General features: G+C 51.4%; 1 protein-coding gene across 1 annotated transcript in view; it reads left to right on the top strand.

Annotated features, from left to right (window-relative positions):
* GYG2 (glycogenin 2) overlaps nucleotides 1–18,578 on the top strand; it is a gene marked incomplete at its 3' end in the record, with an annotated part of 31,952 nt that extends 13,374 nt beyond the window's left edge. The window contains exons 4-10 of the mRNA XM_080653565.1: nucleotides 1,186–1,348; nucleotides 3,198–3,324; nucleotides 7,080–7,386; nucleotides 10,089–10,274; nucleotides 14,029–14,151; nucleotides 16,158–16,265; nucleotides 18,417–18,578. Of these exons, the coding sequence (XP_080509691.1) occupies nucleotides 1,186–1,348; nucleotides 3,198–3,324; nucleotides 7,080–7,386; nucleotides 10,089–10,274; nucleotides 14,029–14,151; nucleotides 16,158–16,265; nucleotides 18,417–18,578 (1,176 nt within the window). The remainder of the gene's footprint in view (nucleotides 1–1,185; nucleotides 1,349–3,197; nucleotides 3,325–7,079; nucleotides 7,387–10,088; nucleotides 10,275–14,028; nucleotides 14,152–16,157; nucleotides 16,266–18,416) is intronic.
* Nucleotides 18,579–19,495: the final 917 nt, after the last annotated feature.

Below are 19,495 nucleotides of genomic sequence, written 5' to 3' on the forward strand. Positions count from 1 at the left end.
TGCCTCCTGCACGCCCCCTACTGGGGATCGAGCCCACAACCCGGGAATGTGCCCTGGACCGGGAATCGAACCGTGACCTCCTGGTTCCTAGGTCCAAGCTCAACCACTGAGTCAATCCAGTCAGACAGGAATCGCAATTCAAGATGCAATCAGGGCTAGATGTTTTGATTTTATTTATTTATTTTCTTATTTAAAAAATATTTATTTTATTGATTTCAGAGAGGAAGGGAGAGGGGGAGAGAGAGAGAAAAGCATCCAGGATGAGAGGGAATCATGGACCGGCTGCCTCCTGCACGCCCCCTACTGGGGATCGAGCCCACAACCCAGGCAGGTGCCCTTGACCGGGAATCGAACTGTGACCTCCTGGTTCATAGGTCGACGCTCAACCACTGAGTCACTCCAGTCACATAGGAATCGCAATTCAACATGCAATTAGGGCAAGATTTAATTTTATTTATTAATTTATTTATTTTACTATTAAAAATATTTTTTTTATTGATTTCAAGGAGAAAGGGAGAGGGAGAGATAGAAACATCCACAAGGAGAGAGAATCATGGATTGGCTGCCTCCTGCACGCCCCCTACTAGGGATCGAGCCCGCAACCCGGGCATGTGCCCTTGACCTGGGAATCGAACCCATGACCTCCTGGTTCCGAGGTTGACGCTCAACTACTGAGCCATGCCGGCCGGACACCCCTTGCCTTCCTCCCCTCCCCCATTTTTATTTTTATTTATTCATTCATTTATTTATTTTTAAAATATATTTTCATTGATGTCAGAGAGGAAGGGAGAGGGAGAGATAGAAACAGAGAGAGAGACAGAAACATCCATGATGAGAGAAAATCATGGATCACCTGCCTCCTGCACGCCCCCTACTGGGGATGGAGCCCACAACCCGGGCAGGTGCCCTTGACCGGGAATCGAACCCATGACCTCCTGGTTCCGAGGTCGACGCTCAACCCCTGAGCTGCACCAGCCGGGACTTGATTGGCCATTTTTTTTATTTATTTATTTTTTTGTCTGTAGTGAGACCAACCAGACCTCCTCTGATGGACAGTTTGCCATGAGCCAATAGGTCTGGCCCCCCCCTCAAGCCCCTCCCTCATTTCTCACCTGTGAAACCGGAAATCCCCGGGTGGGGGGGGGAAGGGGGCGTGGCTACAGGTTCCCCTGCTCTGATTGACAGGTGCTCTGCAACATTGATGAGCTGTTCCAGAGGAGCGAATTGTCGGCGGCTCCGGACCCAGGGTGGCCCGATTGTTTCAACAGCGGGGTGTTCGTCTTCCGACCTTGTCTGCACACCCACAGCCTCCTGCTTCGCCACGCCTCCGACCACGGTAGCTTTGATGGTGCGTGGGGGGGAGCTGAGAGTTTGGGGGGACCTTGGGAGTGTGGGGGGACCTTGGGAGTTTGGGGGGACCCCCAGACCCCTGCCCCATGCCCCTCCTCCCCATGCCTGGAAAGGAAGGAAAATTTCAACACACACACACACACACACACACACAAAAAGGGATGGGGCCCTAGCCGGTGTGGCTCAGTGGATAGAGCCTTGGCCTGCTGCAGGCTGAAGGGTCCCGGGTTCGATTCCCGGTCAAGGGCACAGGCCCGGGGTTGCGGGTTCGATCCCCAGGAGGGGGGGCGTGCGGGAGGCAGCCGATCCGTGATTCTCTGTCCTCGTGGATGTTTCTCTCTCCCTCCCTCTCCCTTCCTCTCGGACATCCATAAAAATATATTTTAAAAAACAGTAATAAAAAAATTTAAGGAGTGACTGTACTAGGAGACTCAAGATTCAGAAAGAAAGAAGGAATGTATTTAAAAATAAATAAAATAGACCACCACAGCCGGTGTGGCTCAGTGGATAGAGTGTCGGCCTGCGGACTAAAGGGTCCCAGGTTCGATTCCCGGTCAAGGGCATATGCCCGGGGTTGCGGGTTCGATCCCCAGGAGGGGGCGTGCGGGAGGCAGCCAATCCATGATTCTCTCTCCTCATGGATGTTTCTATCTCTCTCCCTCTCCCTTCCTCTCTGACATCAATAAAAAATAAATATTTAAGCCCTAACCAGTGTGGCTCAGTGGATAGAGCATCGGCCTGCGGACTGAAGGGTCCCGGGTTCGATTCCGGTCAAGGGCATGGACCTTGGTGGCGGGCACATCCCCAGTAGGGAGTGTGCAGGAAGCAGCTGAAATGATGTTTCTCTCTCGTCGATGTTTCTAACTCTCTCTCCCTCTCCCTTCCTCTCTGAAATCAATTAAATAATAAGGATATATAAAAGAAATGAATTTTAAAAAAAGTAATTAATAGTTTGCCGTAAATAGTCATGCATTCATGGTATCCCCTACTGGCAATTGATACAAATGAATGATGTTGATTTATGTCTCACTTTGAGACAACGATAATGTTTTAGCAGGCAGAGAGGAGAAATGTGCTTGGTGACCTTGAATGACCTTCAAACGCCCCTCGCATTCTTTTTAAAAAAAAATATATATATTTTATTCATTTCAGAGAGGAAGGGAGAGGAAGAGAGAGAAACGTCCATGATGAGAGAGAATCACGGATCGGCTGCCTCCTGCACGCCCCCTACTGGGGATGGAGCCCGCATCCTGGGCATGTGCCCTTGACAGGGAATCGAACTCAGGACCCTTCAGTCCGCGGGCCGATGCTCTATCCACTGAGCCACACCAGCCAGGGCTACTGCTGGTAATTAATAAAAATGAATGATGTTGATTTATGTCTCACTTTGAGACAATGATAATGTTTTAGCAGGCAGAGCAGAGAAATGTTCTCAGTGACCTGGAATGACCTTCAAACGCCACTCACATTCTTTTTAAAGAAATTTTTTAAAAATTCATTTCAGAGTGGAAGGGAGAGGAAGACAGAGAAACGTCCATGATGAGAGAGAATCACGGATCGGCTGCCTCCTGCACGCCCCCTACTGGGGATGGAGCCCGCAACCTGGGCATGTGCCCTTGACCGGGAATCGAACCTGGGACCCTTCCGTCCGCAGGCCTACGCTCTATCCACTGAGCCAACCCAGCGAGGGCCACTGCCGGCTATTAATAAAAATGAACAGTGTTGATTTATGTCGCAAATTGAGAGAACAATCACGTTTTAGCAGGCAGAGCGGGGAAATGTTCTCAGTGACCTTGAATGACCTTCAAACGCCCTCCCTCACATTCTCTTCTCTGTTAACCGTTTAGGGGCAGATCAAGGCTTGCTAAACAGCTTCTTCAGCAGCTGGCCCACGGCCGACATTCACAAGCATTTGCCCTTCATCTACAACTTGAGCAGCAACGCGGCCTATACCTACAGCCCGGCATTCAGACAGTAAGTGCCCGCACGTGCCCAGTCCCGGGGCCTGAATCCGTGTGGCAACCTTCTCGCTCAGAATCTGCATCAGCTTTTGAATTTTTTAAAACATGTTTTTGTTGAACTTCAGAGAGAGGAAGGGAGAGAGAGAGAGAGAGAGAGAGAGAAAAACGTGAATCACTAGAGGCCCCTGGCCGCTCGGCGCCTGTGTATGCAAATCAGCCCGCCATCTTTGTTGGGTTAATTTGCATACTCGCTCCCGATTGGCTGGCGGGCGTCGCGAAGGTACGGTCCATTTGCATCTTACCCTTTTATTAGTGTAGATGAGAGAGGATCATGGGTCGGCTGGCTCTTGCTCGCCCCCTACTGGGGATGGAACATTATTGACGGCAGCAAACTGGGTATCTATCAATAGACAAATGGACGAAGAAGCCGTGGTACGTTGACACGGCCGGGATGTTACTCAGCCGCGAAGAAGAACGAGAGCTTACCATTGGCCACCGCGTGCGTGGACCTAGACGGTGACATACGTCAGACAGAGAAAGACAAATTGCAGAGGAGTTTGCTTCTACGTGGAATCTCACAATAAAATGAATGAGCAAATGAATCGCAGAGGAGTTCGCTTCTATGTGGAATCTCAAAATAAAATGAATGTGCAAATGAATCCAGAGGAGTTCACTTCTACGTGGAATCTCAAAATAAAATCAATGAACAAATGAATGGCAGAGGAGTTCGCTTCTACGTGGAATCTCAAAATAAAATGAATAAGCAAATGAATCACAGAGGAATTCGCCTCTATGTGGAATCTCAAAATAAAATGAGTGAGCAAAGGTATTGTAGAGGAGTTCGCTTCTATGTGGAATCTCACAATAAAATGAATGAATTAATAAAGAAACAAGAAAAAAGCAGACTTAGACACAGAAAACAAACTCTTGGTTGCCCGAGGGGAGAATTGGAGGGAAATGGAATACAGAAACAAAGCAAAGGTAAAAAAAATCACCGACCCAAAAGATAGATAAGTAAATAAAAATGTTTCTGAGTGTTGGGTGTGGGGATAATGCAGAAAATATAACAAGACTGAGCAGGGGAAATTCATAATCTTGTAAAAGAAGCCTTTTTTTTTTTTAAAGTTTTTGTATTTTTATATTTGGTTTGCGGCTTGCGTTATGTATTATAAAAGCTATTTATTTTTATTTTTTGGTCCCTGTGGTTTTAAAAATTGATTTCAGAGAGAGGAAGGGAGAGGGAGAGAGAGAGAGAGAAACATCCATGAGGAGAGAGAATCACGGATCGGCTGCCTCTTGCACGCCCCCTACTGGGGATGGAGCCTGCAACCCGGGGCACGTGCCCTTGACCGTGAATCGAACCGTGACCTCCTGGTTCCTAGGTCGACACTCAACACAGTTTTTATAAGACTCTTGATCTCTGAACGCATCATCATCATCTGGCCACTCCCTGTCTATCCTATAGAATAGAAGGCTAATAGGCAAATGGTCCCCTCGACCAGGAGTTCGACTGAAACTGGGCTAGTCACCGTTTTTATAAGACTCTTGATTTATTTTTCCGGTTTTGGGGACGATCCCAATGGTGTGGGTCAGCGGTCGGCAAACAGCGGCTCGCGAGCCACCTGCGGCTCTTTGGCCCCTTGCGTGTGGCTCTTCCACAAAATACTACGGCCTGGGCCTGTCTATGTTGAAGAAGTGGCGTTAGAAGAAGTTTAAGTTTAAAAAAATGTGGCTCTCCGAAGAAATTTCAACCGTTGTCCTGTTGATATTGGGCTCTGTGGACGGATGAGTTTGCCGACCACTGGGTTTGGGTGATGGTTTCGTTACCTGGTATGGAGAAAGCGAAATGCGGCTGATGTTGGCTATTTTTTAAAAATGTATAAATAAATACATAAACACATACGTAGATAAATCAACCCTCCTGTATAATAACAGTCTCATATGCAAATTGTCTCCTCAACCGGGAGTTCGACCAGGGGCCAGGGCCAGCCGGCCAACCGCCCGCGGCCCCTCCCCCAGGCCGGACCGGCCTGCCGCCGGGGCAGGTGGCCGGGGGAAGGGAAGGCCGTGGCCGGCAGCCGGCAGCTGCTAGGGACCACACCCCATGCACAAATTTCGTGCACGGGGACTCCAGTAGATAAATAAATAGTTAAATGGATAATGAATGTCTCTTTGAAAGCAAGATAATGACAGGCCGATGTCGAGGTCAGAACGCAGTTGTGAATAACCCATGAGGTGTGTTTTTTATTTTGTTTTTGTTTCTTTCCTTTTTAAAAATCTTTTTCTTATTTATTTATTTTTATTCTTTTTTTTTATTTTTTCTTGTTCTTTCTCTTTCCATTCTGAGATGTGTTTTGGATGAGACTCTTGTGTTGGTTCCTGTAAAATATATACACGCGGGCCCTGGCCGGTGTGGCTCAGTGGATAGAGCGTCAGCCTGCGGACTAAGGGGTCACGGGTTCGATTCCGGTCAAGGGGATGTACCTTGGTTGCGGGCACATCCCCAGGTGGGGGTGTGCAGGAGGCAGCTGATGGATGTTTCTCTCTCATTGATGTTTCTAACTCTCTATCCTTCTCCCTTCCTCTCTGTAAAAAAATCAATAAAATATATTTAAAAAAAAAATATATATATATATACAGACAGAGTGGCCAGATTATTGTGATCTCTGAACGCATCATCCTCGGGCCACTCCATGTCGATCCTATAGAATAAAAGGCTCATATGCAAATGGTCCCCTCGACCAGGAGTTTGACCAGCAGGCAGGCTGGCCAACCGCCCATGTCCCCTCCCCCTGGCCAGGCTGGCCGGACCCCACCCATGCACAAATTCATGCACCAGGCCTCTAATATATATATATATATATATATATATATATATATATATATATATATTTATATATTTATATATTTATATATTTATATATTTATATATATATATATAAATATATATTGTATATTCATATATAATATATATTTATATATATAAATATATAAATATAAATATAAATATAAATATAAATATATATATATATATATATATATATATATATATATATTCAGAGTGGCCAGGTTATTATGCATTCAGAGATCATCATCATCTGGCCACTCCGTGTCTATCCTATAGAATAAAAGGCTAATATGCAAATTGTCCCCTCGACCAGGAGTTCGACCAGCAGGCAGGCTGGCTCACCGCCCATGTCCCCTCCCCCTGGCCAGGCTGGCCGGACCCCACCCATGCACGAATTCATGCACCGGGCCTCTAATATATATATATATACACACACACACACACACACACACACACACACACACACACACACTGAGTGGCCAGATTATTATGCGATCAGAGATCATCGTCCTCTGGCCACTCCGTGTATACACACACCAGAGGCTGCCGACTCAGACCTTGCGACCCCGGCTCCATCCAGAAGGTCCTTTGGAATGTTGCCCAGAAAGGCGTCTGGTCAATTAGCATGTTACGCTTTTATTTTCATAGATTGATCTCAGAGAGAGATAGAGAAAGGGAGAGAGGGAGAGAGAAACATCCATGAGGAGAGAGAATCATGGATCAGCTGCCTCCTGCACGCCCCCCACCTGGGGATCGAGCCCATACCCCGGGCGTGTGCCCTTGACCGGGAATCGAACCCTGACCTCCCGGTTCCTAGGTCGACGCCCCACCCCTGAGCCCCGCCGGCCCAGCTGTTGGTTGCTTCTGGAACGTGTCCGGCCGTTTCCCAGTGGAACTCTTCCTCCGTGTTTCCTTCTCAGGTTCGGTTCGAGGGCAAAGGTGGTCCACTTTCTGGGCCCCACGAAGCCATGGAGCTACACGTACAACACGCGGACGGGCTCGGTGTCGGAGGAGGGCCCTGGGGCGGCTCCCCATCACCAGCTGTGCTTCTTAAACCTGTGGTGGAACATTTACCGCCGTAGCATCTTGCCTCTGTACGGAAGCATCCCTCACGAGCCACGGTGCATCCCGGTCGAGCCACAGAACATCCCGGTCGAGCCACGGAACATCCCGGACGAGCCACGGAACATCCCGGACGGGCCGCGGCCTGCATCTCCCGGACACACGGTGAGTGAGGAGGATTCTCCTTGGAACATAAGAGTAAAGAATCGACTCAAGCCCATCCGGCCTGGCTCAGGGGTTGAGCGCCGACCTAGGAACCAGGAGGTCAGGGTTCGATTCCCGGTCAAGGGCATGTGTCCGGGTGGCGGGCTCCATCCCCAGTAGGGGGCGTGCAGGAGGCAGCCGATCCGTGACTCTCTTTCCTTATAGATGTTTCTCTCTCTCTCTCTTCCTCTCTGAAATTAATAAAATTATTTTACAAAATTAAATAAATAAAAATGAATGGAAAAATATCCTCGGGTCCCCAGTAGGGGGTGTGCAGGAGGCAGCCGGTCCATGATTCTCTTTCCTCATGGATGTTTCTCTCTCTCTCCCTCTCCCTCCCTCTCTGAAATGAATCAATCAAAATAAATATATATATATATATATATATATATATATATATATATATATTTCTTCTTTAAAAAGGACACTTTAAAAAGTAAACAAATAAAATTTTAAAAAAATAGACCCACACATGGGCGGGCTGGAGGTGGTCAATGGGGGAAAGAGGGGTGATGTGTGATACTTTCAACAATAACGATTTATAAAAAGTAACTAAAATAAAACAGCCTGCTTTATAGCAGGAAATAAAACAAAAAAACATTAACAACAATCTCTCCCTCTCCCTTCCTCTCTCTGACATCAATAAAAATGTATCAGAAACAAACAGATGAACCAACAATTATTTGATCAGACCTAACATCCTATATAATAAAAGGCTAATATGCAAATAGACCGAACATGGCAACGACCGGTCGCTATGACACACACTGACCACCAGGGGGGCAGACGCTCAATGCAGGATCCGCCCCCTGGTGGACAGGGCCTCCCACAGCCAACTTCCCACACCCTGTTCCCCCCCTCCCCCCCAGCTGGCTGGAAGGCCCTGATCAGCCCGTGGTCCCTCCCCCCATGTCTCCCCCTCACCAGCAGGCCCTGATTGGCCCTGATCGCCAGCCAGTCCTAGGGACCCCCCCACCCGTGCAGAATTCGTGCACCAGGCCTCCAGTGCTCTCTTATAAAGAGGGAATACGCTCATTGACCGTCACGCCTCACAAAGATGGCGGCACCCACAGCCAATAAAGAAGGAATATGCTAATTGACCGCCACGCCCTCACAAGATGGCGGCACCCAGTCCCCTCAGCCCCGCCTCATCCAGCCGGGGTCCCCCAGTCGCCTCAGCCCCACGGGGCAGGGAAGTTGGAGGCGATCGGGCCGGCAGGGGAGCAGTTAGGCGTCCATCAGGCCGGCAGGCAGGGGAGCGGTTAGGCGTCCATCAGGCCGGCAGGCAGGGGAGTGGTTAGGGGGCAATCAGAGGAGTGGTTAGGGGCAATCAGGGGAGTGGTTAGGGGCAATCAGGCCAGCAGGCAGGGGAGTGGTTAGGGGCTATCAGGCCAGCAGGCAGGGGAGTGGTTAGGGGGAATCAGGCCAGCAGGCAGGGGAGTGGTTAGGGGTCCATCAGGCCAGCAGGCAGGGGAGCGGTTAGGGGCAATCAGGCAGGCAGGCAGGGGAGTGGTTAGGGGGCAGTCAGGCCAGCAGGCAGGGGAGTGGTTAGGGGTCCATCAGGCAGGCAGGCAGGGTTGTGGTTAGGGGGCAATCAGGCCGGCAGGCAGGGGAGTGGTTAGGGGCAATCAGGCCGGCAGGCAGGGGAGTGGTTAGGGGGCAATCAGGCCGGCAGGCAGGGGAGTGGTTAGGGGCAATCAGGCCAGCAGGCAGGGGAGTGGTTAGGGGGCAATCAGGGGAGTGGTTAGGGGGCGATCAGGCCGGCCGGCAGGGGAGCGGTTAGGGGGCGATCAGGCCGGCAGGCAGGGGAGTGGTTAGGGGCAATCAGGCCGGCAGGCAGGGGAGTGGTTAGGGGCAATCAGGCCAGCAGGCAGGGGAGTGGTTAGGGGCAATCAGGCCGGCAGGCAGGGGAGTGGTTAGGGGCAATGCGGCCGGCAGGCAGGGGAGTGGTTAGGGGCAATCAGGCAGGCAGGCAGGGGAGTGGTTAGGGGGCGATCAGGCAGGCAGGCAGGGGAGTGGTTAGGGGCAATCAGGCCGGCAGGCAGGGGAGTGGTTAGGGGCAATCAGGCCAGCAGGCAGGGGAGTGGTTAGGGGGCAATCAGGGGAGTGGTTAGGGGGCGATCAGGCCGGCAGGCAGGGGAGTGGTTAGGGGCAATCAGGCCGGCAGGCAGGGGAGTGTTTAGGGGCAATCAGGCCGGCAGGCAGGGGAGTGGTTAGGGGCAATCAGTCTGGCAGGCAGGGGAGTGGTTAGGGGCAATCAGGCAGGCAGGCAGGGGAGTGGTTAGGGGCAATCAGTCTGGCAGGCAGGGGAGTGGTTAGGGGGCGATCAGGCAGGCGAGTGGTTAGGAGCCAGGAGTCCCGGATTGTGAGAGGGATGTCCGATTGCCGGCCGCAGCGATGGGGCCTACACCGGCCGTCGGACATCCCCCGAGGGGTCCCAGGTTGGAGAGGGTGCAGGCAGGGCTGAGGGACAGCCCCCCCCACCCCCGCCCCGTGCACTAATTTCGTGCACCGGGCCTCTAGTGTTGAATTAATAGGGATCGTGGAGTCGGGGAGCCTTGCCCAATCCAAGGATGGGATAGGTCTGAGGCCTCTGAGGTCGGTTCGAGCGTTGAAAGGTCGTAAGGAAGCGTCCATCATTGTGTCCACTGTTGTGTGTGCAGGGTTCTCTCCCTCGCAGAGAGGTGCCGAGCGCAAATGTGGCCCCTCGTGCCGAGGGGCCGTGGGAAAATTCAGGGACCACGCCTCCAGGGGACCCTCGGGAGACACCCACGGTGGCGAATGAGACCCCACGTCCGTCGGAAAGAGCCCCTTCGGAAGACGTAAGTACCGGCACTCAACACGGAAAGGTGAGATGGGAAATCCGGCGTTGGGCCGGCCGGCGTGGCTCAGGGGTTGAGCGTCGACCTAGGAACCAGGAGGTCAAAGTTCGATTCCCGGTCAAGGGCACACGCCCGGGTTGTGGGCTCCATCCCCAGGAGGGGGCGTGCGGGAGGCAACCGATCCATGATTCTCTCTCCTCATGGATGTTTCTCTCTCTCCCTCTCCCTTCCACCCTCAAATCAATAAAAAAAATATTTTTAATAGTAAAATAAATAAATTAATAAATAAAATTAAAAAATCTTGCCCTGATTGCATGTTGAATTGCGATTCCTATGTGACTGGAGTGGCTCAGGGGTTGAGCGTTGACCTAGGAACCGGGAGGTCACGGTTCGATTCCCGGTCAAGGGCACATGCCCGGGTTGCGGGCTCCATCCCTGACCAGTCGGGGGCGTGTGGGAGGCAGCCGGTCCATGGTTCTCTCTCCTCATGGATGTTTCTCTCTCTCTCCCTCTCCCTTCCTCTCTGACATCAATAAAAATATATACTTTAGCTCAGCTGGTGTGGCCCAGGGGTTGAACATCGACCTACGGACCATGAGGTCATGGTTTGATTCCCGGTCGGGGCACATGCCCGGGTTGCAGGCTCCATCCCCAACCAGTAGGGGGCGTGTGGGAGGCAGATGATCCGTGATTCTCTGTCCTCATGGATGTTTCTCTCTCTCTCCCTCTCCCTTCCTCTCTTTCTAAATATCAATAAAGAATATTTTTAAAAGCTGGGTTGGTGTGGGAGGGAGGAAATAAAAGAAAAAGAAAGAAAGAAAGAAAGAAAAAGAAAGAAAGAAAGAAAGAAAGAAAGAAAGAAAGAAAGAAAGGAAGAAAAAAGAAAGAAAGAAAGAAAGAAAGAAAGAAAGAAAGAAAGAAAGAAGAAAAAGAAAGAAAAAAAGAGCGAGAGAGAGCGAGAGAAAGCTTTGCTAATTAAGTTACAAAAAAATTTTAAGTAAATATTTGGCCGCAGCTCTAGCCAGTTTGGCTCAGTGGGTTGAGCATGGGCCTGTGGACTGAAAGGTACCGGGTTCGATTCCCAGTCAGAGCACATGCCCGGGTTGCAGGCTCCATCCCCAACCAGTAGGGGGCGTGCGGGAGGCAGCTGATCCATGATGCTCTCTCATCATGGATGTTTCTCTCTCTCTCTCTCCCTCTCCCTTCCTCTCTGACATCAATAAACATATATACACTGAGTGGGCAGATGATGATGATCTCTGAACGTATAATAATCTGGCCACTCAGTATATATATATATATATATATATATATATATATATATATATATATATAAATATATATGGCCTGGTACACGAAATTCGTGCATGGGGGGGGGTGTCCCTCAGTCCAGCCTGCACCCTGTCCAATCTGGGACCCCTCAAAGGATGTCTGACTGCCCATTTAGGCCTGATCCCGGTAGGATCGGGCCTAAACGGGCAGTCGGACATTCCTCTCACAATCCAGGACTGCTGGCTCCCAACTGCTCGCCTGCCTGCCTTCCTGATCGCCCCTAACCGCTTCTGCCTGCCAGCCTGATCACCCCCTAACCACTCCCCTGCCAGCCTGATTGATGCCTAACTGATCCCCTGCCAGGCCAATTGCCCCTAACTGCCCTCCCCTGCAGGCCTGGTCACCCCTAACTGCCCTCCCCTGCAGGCCTGATCAACGCCTAACTGATCCCCTGCTGGCCTGATTGCCCCTAACTGCCCTCCCCTGCAGGCCTGGTCACCCCCAACTGCTCTCCCCTGCAGGCCTGGTCACCCCCAACTGCCCTCCCCTGCAGGCCTGGTCACCCCTAACTGCCCTCCCCTGCAGGCCTGGTCACCACTAACTGCCCTCCCCTGCAGGCCTGGGTCTCCCCAACTGCTCTCTTCTGCAGGACTGGTCCCACCAACTTCCCTCCCCTGCAGGCCTGGGTCTCTCCAACTGCCCTCTCCTGCAGGCCTGGGTCCCTCCAACTGCCCTCCCCTGCAGGCCTGGGTCCCTCCAACTGCCCTCCCCTGCAGGCCTGAGTCCTTCCCAACTGCCCTCCCCTGCAGGCCATCTTATGTCCACATGGGGGCAGCCATCTTGTGTGTTGGAGTGAGTGTCAATTTGCATATTAATTTTTTTATTAGATAGGATTAGAGGCCCAGTGCATGAATTCATGCATGGGTGGGGTCCGGCCAGCCTGGCCAGGGGCAGGGGACATGGGCGGTTGGCCGGCCTGCCTGCTGGTCGAACTCCTGGTCGAGGGGACCATGTGCATATGAGCCTTTTATTCTATAGGATGGACACGGAGTGGCCAGATGATGATGCGTTCAGAGATCATCCTCATCTGGCCGCTCCGTGTATATTTTTTAAAAAATACTCTATTGCTTGGATATTTTCTGAAGAGCATGGGTCTGTGAAAGCGATGAAGTTGGGACGCTTTTACGGTATCTGCCACATAGTTTATTATTTCAACCCCAGGTCCTCTTCGGATTAATTATGTACTATCCCTGCCCCCTGCTGGCCATTTCTGGAATTTATCAACTCTGGGTTTCCCCCTGCCCCCTGCTCCCCACCCCAAACTTATTTTTTTTTAAATTTCTTTTTAACCCAGTAGGGGGAGGGGAATGTTTGTGGGGTGTCTTTTTTTGTTGTTGTTAATGTTTTTTGTTTTATTTCCTGCTATAAAGCAGGTTGTTTTATTTTAGTTACTTTTTAAAAATCGTTATTGTTGAAAGTATCACACATCACCCCTCTTTCCCCCATTGACCACCTCCAGTCCGCCCATGTGTGGGTCTTTTTTTATTTTTAATTTTATTTGTTTACTTTTTAAAGTGTCCTTTTTAAAGAAATTATATATATATATATATATATATATATATATATATATATATATATCATTTCAGAGAGGGAGGGAGAGGTAAAGAGAAACATCCATGATGAGAGAGGATCATGGATCGGCTGCCTCCTGCACGCCCCCTACTGGGGATCCAGCCTGCAACCCGGGCATGTGCCCTTGACCAGGAATCGAACCCGGGACCCTGCAGTCCACAGGCCGATGCTCTATCCACTGAGCCAAACCAGCTAGGGCTTAAATATTTTTTATTGATTTCAGAGAGGAAGGGAGAGGGAGAGAGAGAGATAGAAATATCCATGATGAGAGAGAGTCATGGATCGGCTGCCTCCTGCACGCCCCCTCCTGGGGATGGAGCCCACAACCCAGGCCTGTGCCCTTGACCGGGGATGTTTCTCTCTCTCTCTCTCTCCCTATTTCTTTGTCTCTGAAATCAATAAAATATATATTTTTTAAAAAAGAATTAGTCATGGCCCCATGTAGATACAAGGACATTAGGACATGGTGTTGGTGTGAGCCCCAGACGAGGAAGGAGATGGAGGTGTTGGTGATCATAACACGCTCTCCCTCATCGACCCCCTGGTGGTCAGTGCGCGTCATAGCTACCGGTCGGAGCGTCTGTCCCCTGGTGGTCAGTGCGTGTCATAGATACCGGTCGGAGCGTCTGTCCCCTGGTGGTCAGTTCGTGTCATAGATACCGATTCAGAGTGTCTGCCCCTGGTGGTCAGTGAGGGTCATAGCTATCAGTCAGAGCGTCTGCCCCCTGGTGGTCAGTGCGCGTCATAGCTACCGGCCGGAGCGTCTGCCCCCAGAGAAAAAATATAAATGATGTGTTTTCCATTGAGCTGTGTTCATCTGCCTGAAGGTCTGTGCTAATCTCATTTTGTTATTTATTTCTTTATTTTTTTATAACAGACGACCAGTTGCCCTGAAATCGAGGCTTTGGCTGGAGTGATGCCTGAGCCGATTCCACCACCTTTTCCCCCATTTGCTGACGTCACAGAGACCCACACCACCTCGGTACAGCTCATTGAAACAGTTAAGCACGCCGTCTCGCTCGGGGGTCATGGTTGGGTAGGCATGCCTGTCTATTGACTGCCCCCAAAATGCCCTGTGTTTTCCGTCAATGATTTTTTTCTTTTACTCGGAGTGTCCAGATGACGATGATCTCTGAATGCATAATAATCTGGCCACTCAGTGTGTGTATATATGTTAGAGGCCCGGTGCATGAATTCGTGCATGGGTGGGGTCCAGCCAGCCTGGACAGGGGGAGGGGACATGGACAGTTGGCCGGCCTGCCTGCTGGTCGAACTCCTGGTGGAGGGGACCATTTGCATATTAGCTTTTTATTCTATAGGATCGACACGGAGTGGCCAGATGATTATGCGTTCAGAGATCATCATCATCTGGCCACTCAGTGTATGTGTACACTAGAGGCCCAGTGCACGGATTTGTGCACAGGTGGGGTCCCTTGGCCTGGCCTGTGGGGATCGGGCTGAGTCTGAAACCAGCTCTCTGACATCTCCCGAGGGGTCCCAGATTGCGAGAGGGCGGTTCTCGGGTGACGCACTCCAGAATGGGGCTCCCACTTCTCTGGTTCTGGGTGCGTCACTCGAGAACCACAGCTGCCACATCACTGCAGCTCAGCAGCTCCTGTGTTGAGCGTCTGCCCCCTGGTGGTCAGTGCGCATCACAGCTACCGGTCGGAGCGTCTGCCCCCTGGTGGTCAGTGCGCGTCATAGCTACCGATTCAGAGCGTCTGCCCGCTGGTGGTCAGTGCACGTCATAACTACCGGTCGGAGCGTCTGCCCCCTGGTGGTCAGTGCACGTCATAGCTACCGGTCGGAGCGTCTGCCCCCTGGTGGTCAGTGCACATCATAGCTACCGGTCGGAGCGTCTGCCCCCTGGTGGTCAGTGCGCGTCATAGCTACCGGTCGGAGCGTCTGCCCCCTGGTGGTCAGTGAGGGTCATAGCTATCGGTCGGAGCGTCTGCCCCCTGGTGGTCAGTGCGCGTCATAGCTACCGGTCGGAGCGTCTGCCCCCTGGTGGTCATTGCGCGTCATAGCTACCATTCAGAGCGTCTGCCCCCTGGTGGTCAGTGCACGTCATAGCTACCGGTCGGAGCGTCTGCCCCCTGGTGGTCAGTCAGTGTCATAGCTACCGGTCGGAGCGTCTGCCCCCTGGTGGTCAGTGAGGGTCATAGCTACCAATTCAGAGCGTCTGCCCCCTGGTGGTCAGTGAGTGTCATAGCTACCGGTCGGAGCGTCTGCCCCCTGGTGGTCAGTGAGTGTCATAGCTACCGGTCGGAGCGTCTGCCCCCTGGTGGTCAGTGAGTGTCATAGCTACCGATTCAGAGCGTCTGCCCCCTGGTGGTCCGTGCGCGTCACAGCTACCGGTCGGAGCGTCTGCCCCCTGGTGGTCAGTGCACGTCATAGCTACTGGTCGGTGCGTCTGCCCCCTGGTGGTCAGTGCGCGTCATAGCTACCGGCCGGTTGGCTAGTTGCTCAGGCTTTTGTATATATAGATATGTTGACTTCAGAGAGGGCGAGCGAGAAACATCCATGAGGAGAGAGAATCACGGATCGGCTGCCTCCTGCACGCCCCCTCCTGGGGAGCAAGCCTGCCACTCGGGCCTGTGCCCTTGACCGGGAATCGAACCTGTGACCTTCCTGATTCATAGATTGATGCTCAACCCCTGAGCCACACCAGCTGGGCCCCATGGTCTATCTTAATAGTTTTCCGCGCGGGGACAATAAGAAGGCCATGAGCCGGGGCGGTGTGGCTCTGTGGTTGAGCATCAACCAATGAACCAGGACGTCAGGGTTCGATTCCTGGTCACGGCACAGGCCCGGGTTGCGGGCTCGATGCCCCGTCGGGGGCCGTGCAGGAGGCAGCTGATGTTTCTTCCCTCTCATCCTGGGTGTTTCTCTCTGCCTCTCCCTCTCCCTTCTGTCTGAAATCAATAAAAATATATATATTTTTTAAAAAATGACTACATTCTCAGAAGCCCACCCCTGAGTCACGATGGGTGGTTGTGTTTGTAGCGGCCAGCGGACGAGACTGGAGGTGGCCGGTCGGAGGAATCCGAGGTACGATGCCAGGACCCCCCTGTGGATGTCAGCAGGGACCCCAGGCCTGAGGATGCGCTGGAGGTAGGACCCCAGGCCTTGGCTTGCCCACGGCTCCCTGCTGGTCGCTGTCTGTCTATCCTGGGGCTCTCTGCATGCACCCACCAGCTGTGAACTCCCGTTGTCGAAGTGGATTCTACCTGCCTCCCGGGGTGCCTGCGATCCGTCTGTCCGTCTCTCCAGCCTGCATGCTTGATCGACTCTCTCTCTCTCCTGTCCTTCGTAATCACGCTCTCTCTCTCTCTCTCTCTCTCTCTCTCTCTCTCTCTCTCTCAAAGCTGTCTTGCAAGATTCATTCAACGGCAGGAGCATTGAAACCCAGCCATCCGTTGTCTAAAATCATTCATTGTCTAAAGGCTGGAGAATTTGGGGGTGAATCTTTTTTTAAAAAATATTTTTTTTATGGATGTCAGAGAGGAAGGGAGAGGGAGAGAGAGAGAGAAACATCCATGAGGAGAGAGAATCATGGATCGGCTGCCTCCTGCACGCCCCCTACTGGGGATGGAAGCCACAACCCGGGCATGTGCCCTTGGCCGGGAATCGAACCTGTGACCTCCTGGTTTGTAGGTCAATGCTATTTTTTTTTAATAAATATATTTTATTGATTTTTTGCAGAGAAGAAGGGAGAGGGATAGAGAGTTAGAAACATCCATCAGCTGCCTCCTGCACGCCCCCACCTGGGGATGTGCCCGCAACCAAGGTACATGCCCTTGACCAGAGTCGAACCCGGGACCCTTCAGTCCGCAGGCCGACGCTCTATCCACTGAACCACACCTGTTAGGGATATGCTATTTTTTTTTTTTATTCATTTCAGAGGGGAATGAAGAGGGAGAGAGGGGGGAACATTAATGATGAGAGAGAATCATGGATCGGCTGCCTCCTGCACGCCCCCGACTGGGGTTCTGCACGTCCAACCACTGAGCCACACTGGCTGGGCCCATGGATGCATTTAGTGAAAGCGATGGCTAATTTTTTCTGTGTTTTTTTTTTTCTAATGGAGATCTAATAACACGATTTGGTCTTTAAGGAACAGGTGATATAGTTTCATCGCTGGGCGTTAGACTTAGGATGAAGATTTGGATGAAACATGTGTCTTGGTCTTCTTGAGCTGCTATCACAAAAATGCCAGAGTCGGAGTGGTTTATAAAGAATAGATATTTAGCCCGGCCGGCGTGGCTCAGCGGTTGAGCGTCAACCTATGAACCAGGAGGTCAGGGTTCGATTCCCGGCCCAGGGCACATGCCTGGGTTGTGGGCTCCATCCCCAGTAGGGGGCGTGCAGGAGGCAGCCGGTCCATGATTCTCTCTCATCATTAATGTTTCTATATCTCTCTCCTTCTCCCTTCCTCTCTGAAATCAATAAAAATATATAAAAATATATATATTTATCCCGGCTGGCGTGGCTCAGTGGTTGAGTGTCAACCTATGAACCAGGAGGTCAGGGTTTGATTCCCTGTCAAGGGCACAGGCCCGGGTTGTGGGCTCCATCCCCAGTAGGGGACGTGCAGGAGGCGGCCGATCCAGGATTCTCTCTCATCATGGATGTTTCTCTCTCTTCCTCTCATGTCCTCTCTCTGAAACCAATCTATCTATCTATCTATCATCTATCTATCTATCTATCTATCTATCTATCTATCTATCTATCTATCATCTATCTATGTAAATACCTAAGCGACCATTACGACTGGTCGACCAGTCGACCGGTTGCTATGACACGCACTGACCACCAGGGGGCAGATGCTCAATGCAGGAGCTGCCCTGTGGTGGTCAGTGCACTCCTCAGCCAACCCCCCGCAGTCCCTGTCCCAGGCCGGCTGGCCTTGATCGGCCCTGATGGCCAGCCAGGCTGAGGGACCCCACCCATGCATGAATTCATGCACCGGGCCTCTAGTAAAAACATCACAAAACAGCCGTAGCCGGTTTGGCTCATTGGATGGAGTGCCAGCCTGTGGACTGAAGGGTCCTGGGTTCGATTCTGGCCAGGGGTACATGCCTGGGTTGCAGGCTCGATCCCCAGTAGAGGGCGTGCAGGAGGCAGCCAATCCATGATTCTATCTCATCATGGATGTTTCTCTCTCTCTCTCTCCCTCTCCCTTCCTCTCTCTGAAATCAATAAGTATATATTTTTAAAAAATAACAAAACAAAAAACATCTCCCGTCGGCTCGTCTCCCCCAGGTGGACCTGGCCGTCTCCATTTCTGAGATCTCCATCGAAGAGAAGGTGAAGGCGCTGAGCCCCGAGGAGCAGCGGAGGAAGTGGGAGGAGGGCCACATCGACTATATGGGGAAGGACGCCTTCGCCCGCATCCAGGAAAAGCTGGACCAGTTCCTGCAGTGACGAGGGGACTGCGTGCATCGGGCCTCGTGGTTCCACCCGCCCTGTTCTTGTTGGGTGGACGTCTCCTCTCCGCCCTTCTCAAAGGGAAACGCTGTTCAACTACGTGCCTGTCTTCATCGTTCAACTACATGCCTGTCTTCATCATTCAACTACGTTCCTGTATCCATCCTTCAACTACATGCCTGTCTTCATCCTTCAACTACATGCCTGTCTTCATCATTCAATTATGTTCCTGTATCCATCCTTCAACTACATGCCTGTCTTCATCGTTCAACTACATGCCTGTCTTCATCGTTCAACTACGTGCCTGTCTTCATCATTCAACTACATGCCTGTGTTCATCATTCAACTACATGCCTGTGTTCATCATTCAATTATGTTCCTGTATCCATCCTTCAACTACATGCCTGTCTTCATCGTTCAACTACATGCCTGTCTTCATCCTTCAACTACGTGCCTGTCTTCATCCTTCAACTACATGTCTGTGTTCATCCTTCAACTACGTTCCTGTATCCATCCTTCAACTACGTGCCTGTCTTCATCATTCAACTACGTGCCTGTCTTCATCCTTCAACTACATGCCTGTCTTCATCATTCAATTATGTTCCTGTATCCATCCTTCAACTACATGCCTGTCTTCATCGTTCAACTACATGCCTGTCTTCATCGTTCAACTACATGCCTGTCTTCATCCTTCAACTACGTGCCTGTCTTCATCCTTCAACTACATGTCTGTGTTCATCCTTCAACTACGTTCCTGTATCCATCCTTCAACTACGTGCCTGTCTTCATCGTTCAACTACGTTCCTGTATCCATCCTTCAACTACGTTCCTGTATTCATCCTTCATCCTTCAACTACGTTCCTGTGTTCATCATTCAACTACATGCCTGTCTTCATCGTTCAACTACGTTCCTG

The sequence above is a fragment of the Plecotus auritus genome (assembly GCF_963455305.1).
Source record: "Plecotus auritus genome assembly, chromosome: X".
Classification (NCBI taxonomy): domain Eukaryota; kingdom Metazoa; phylum Chordata; class Mammalia; order Chiroptera; family Vespertilionidae; genus Plecotus; species Plecotus auritus.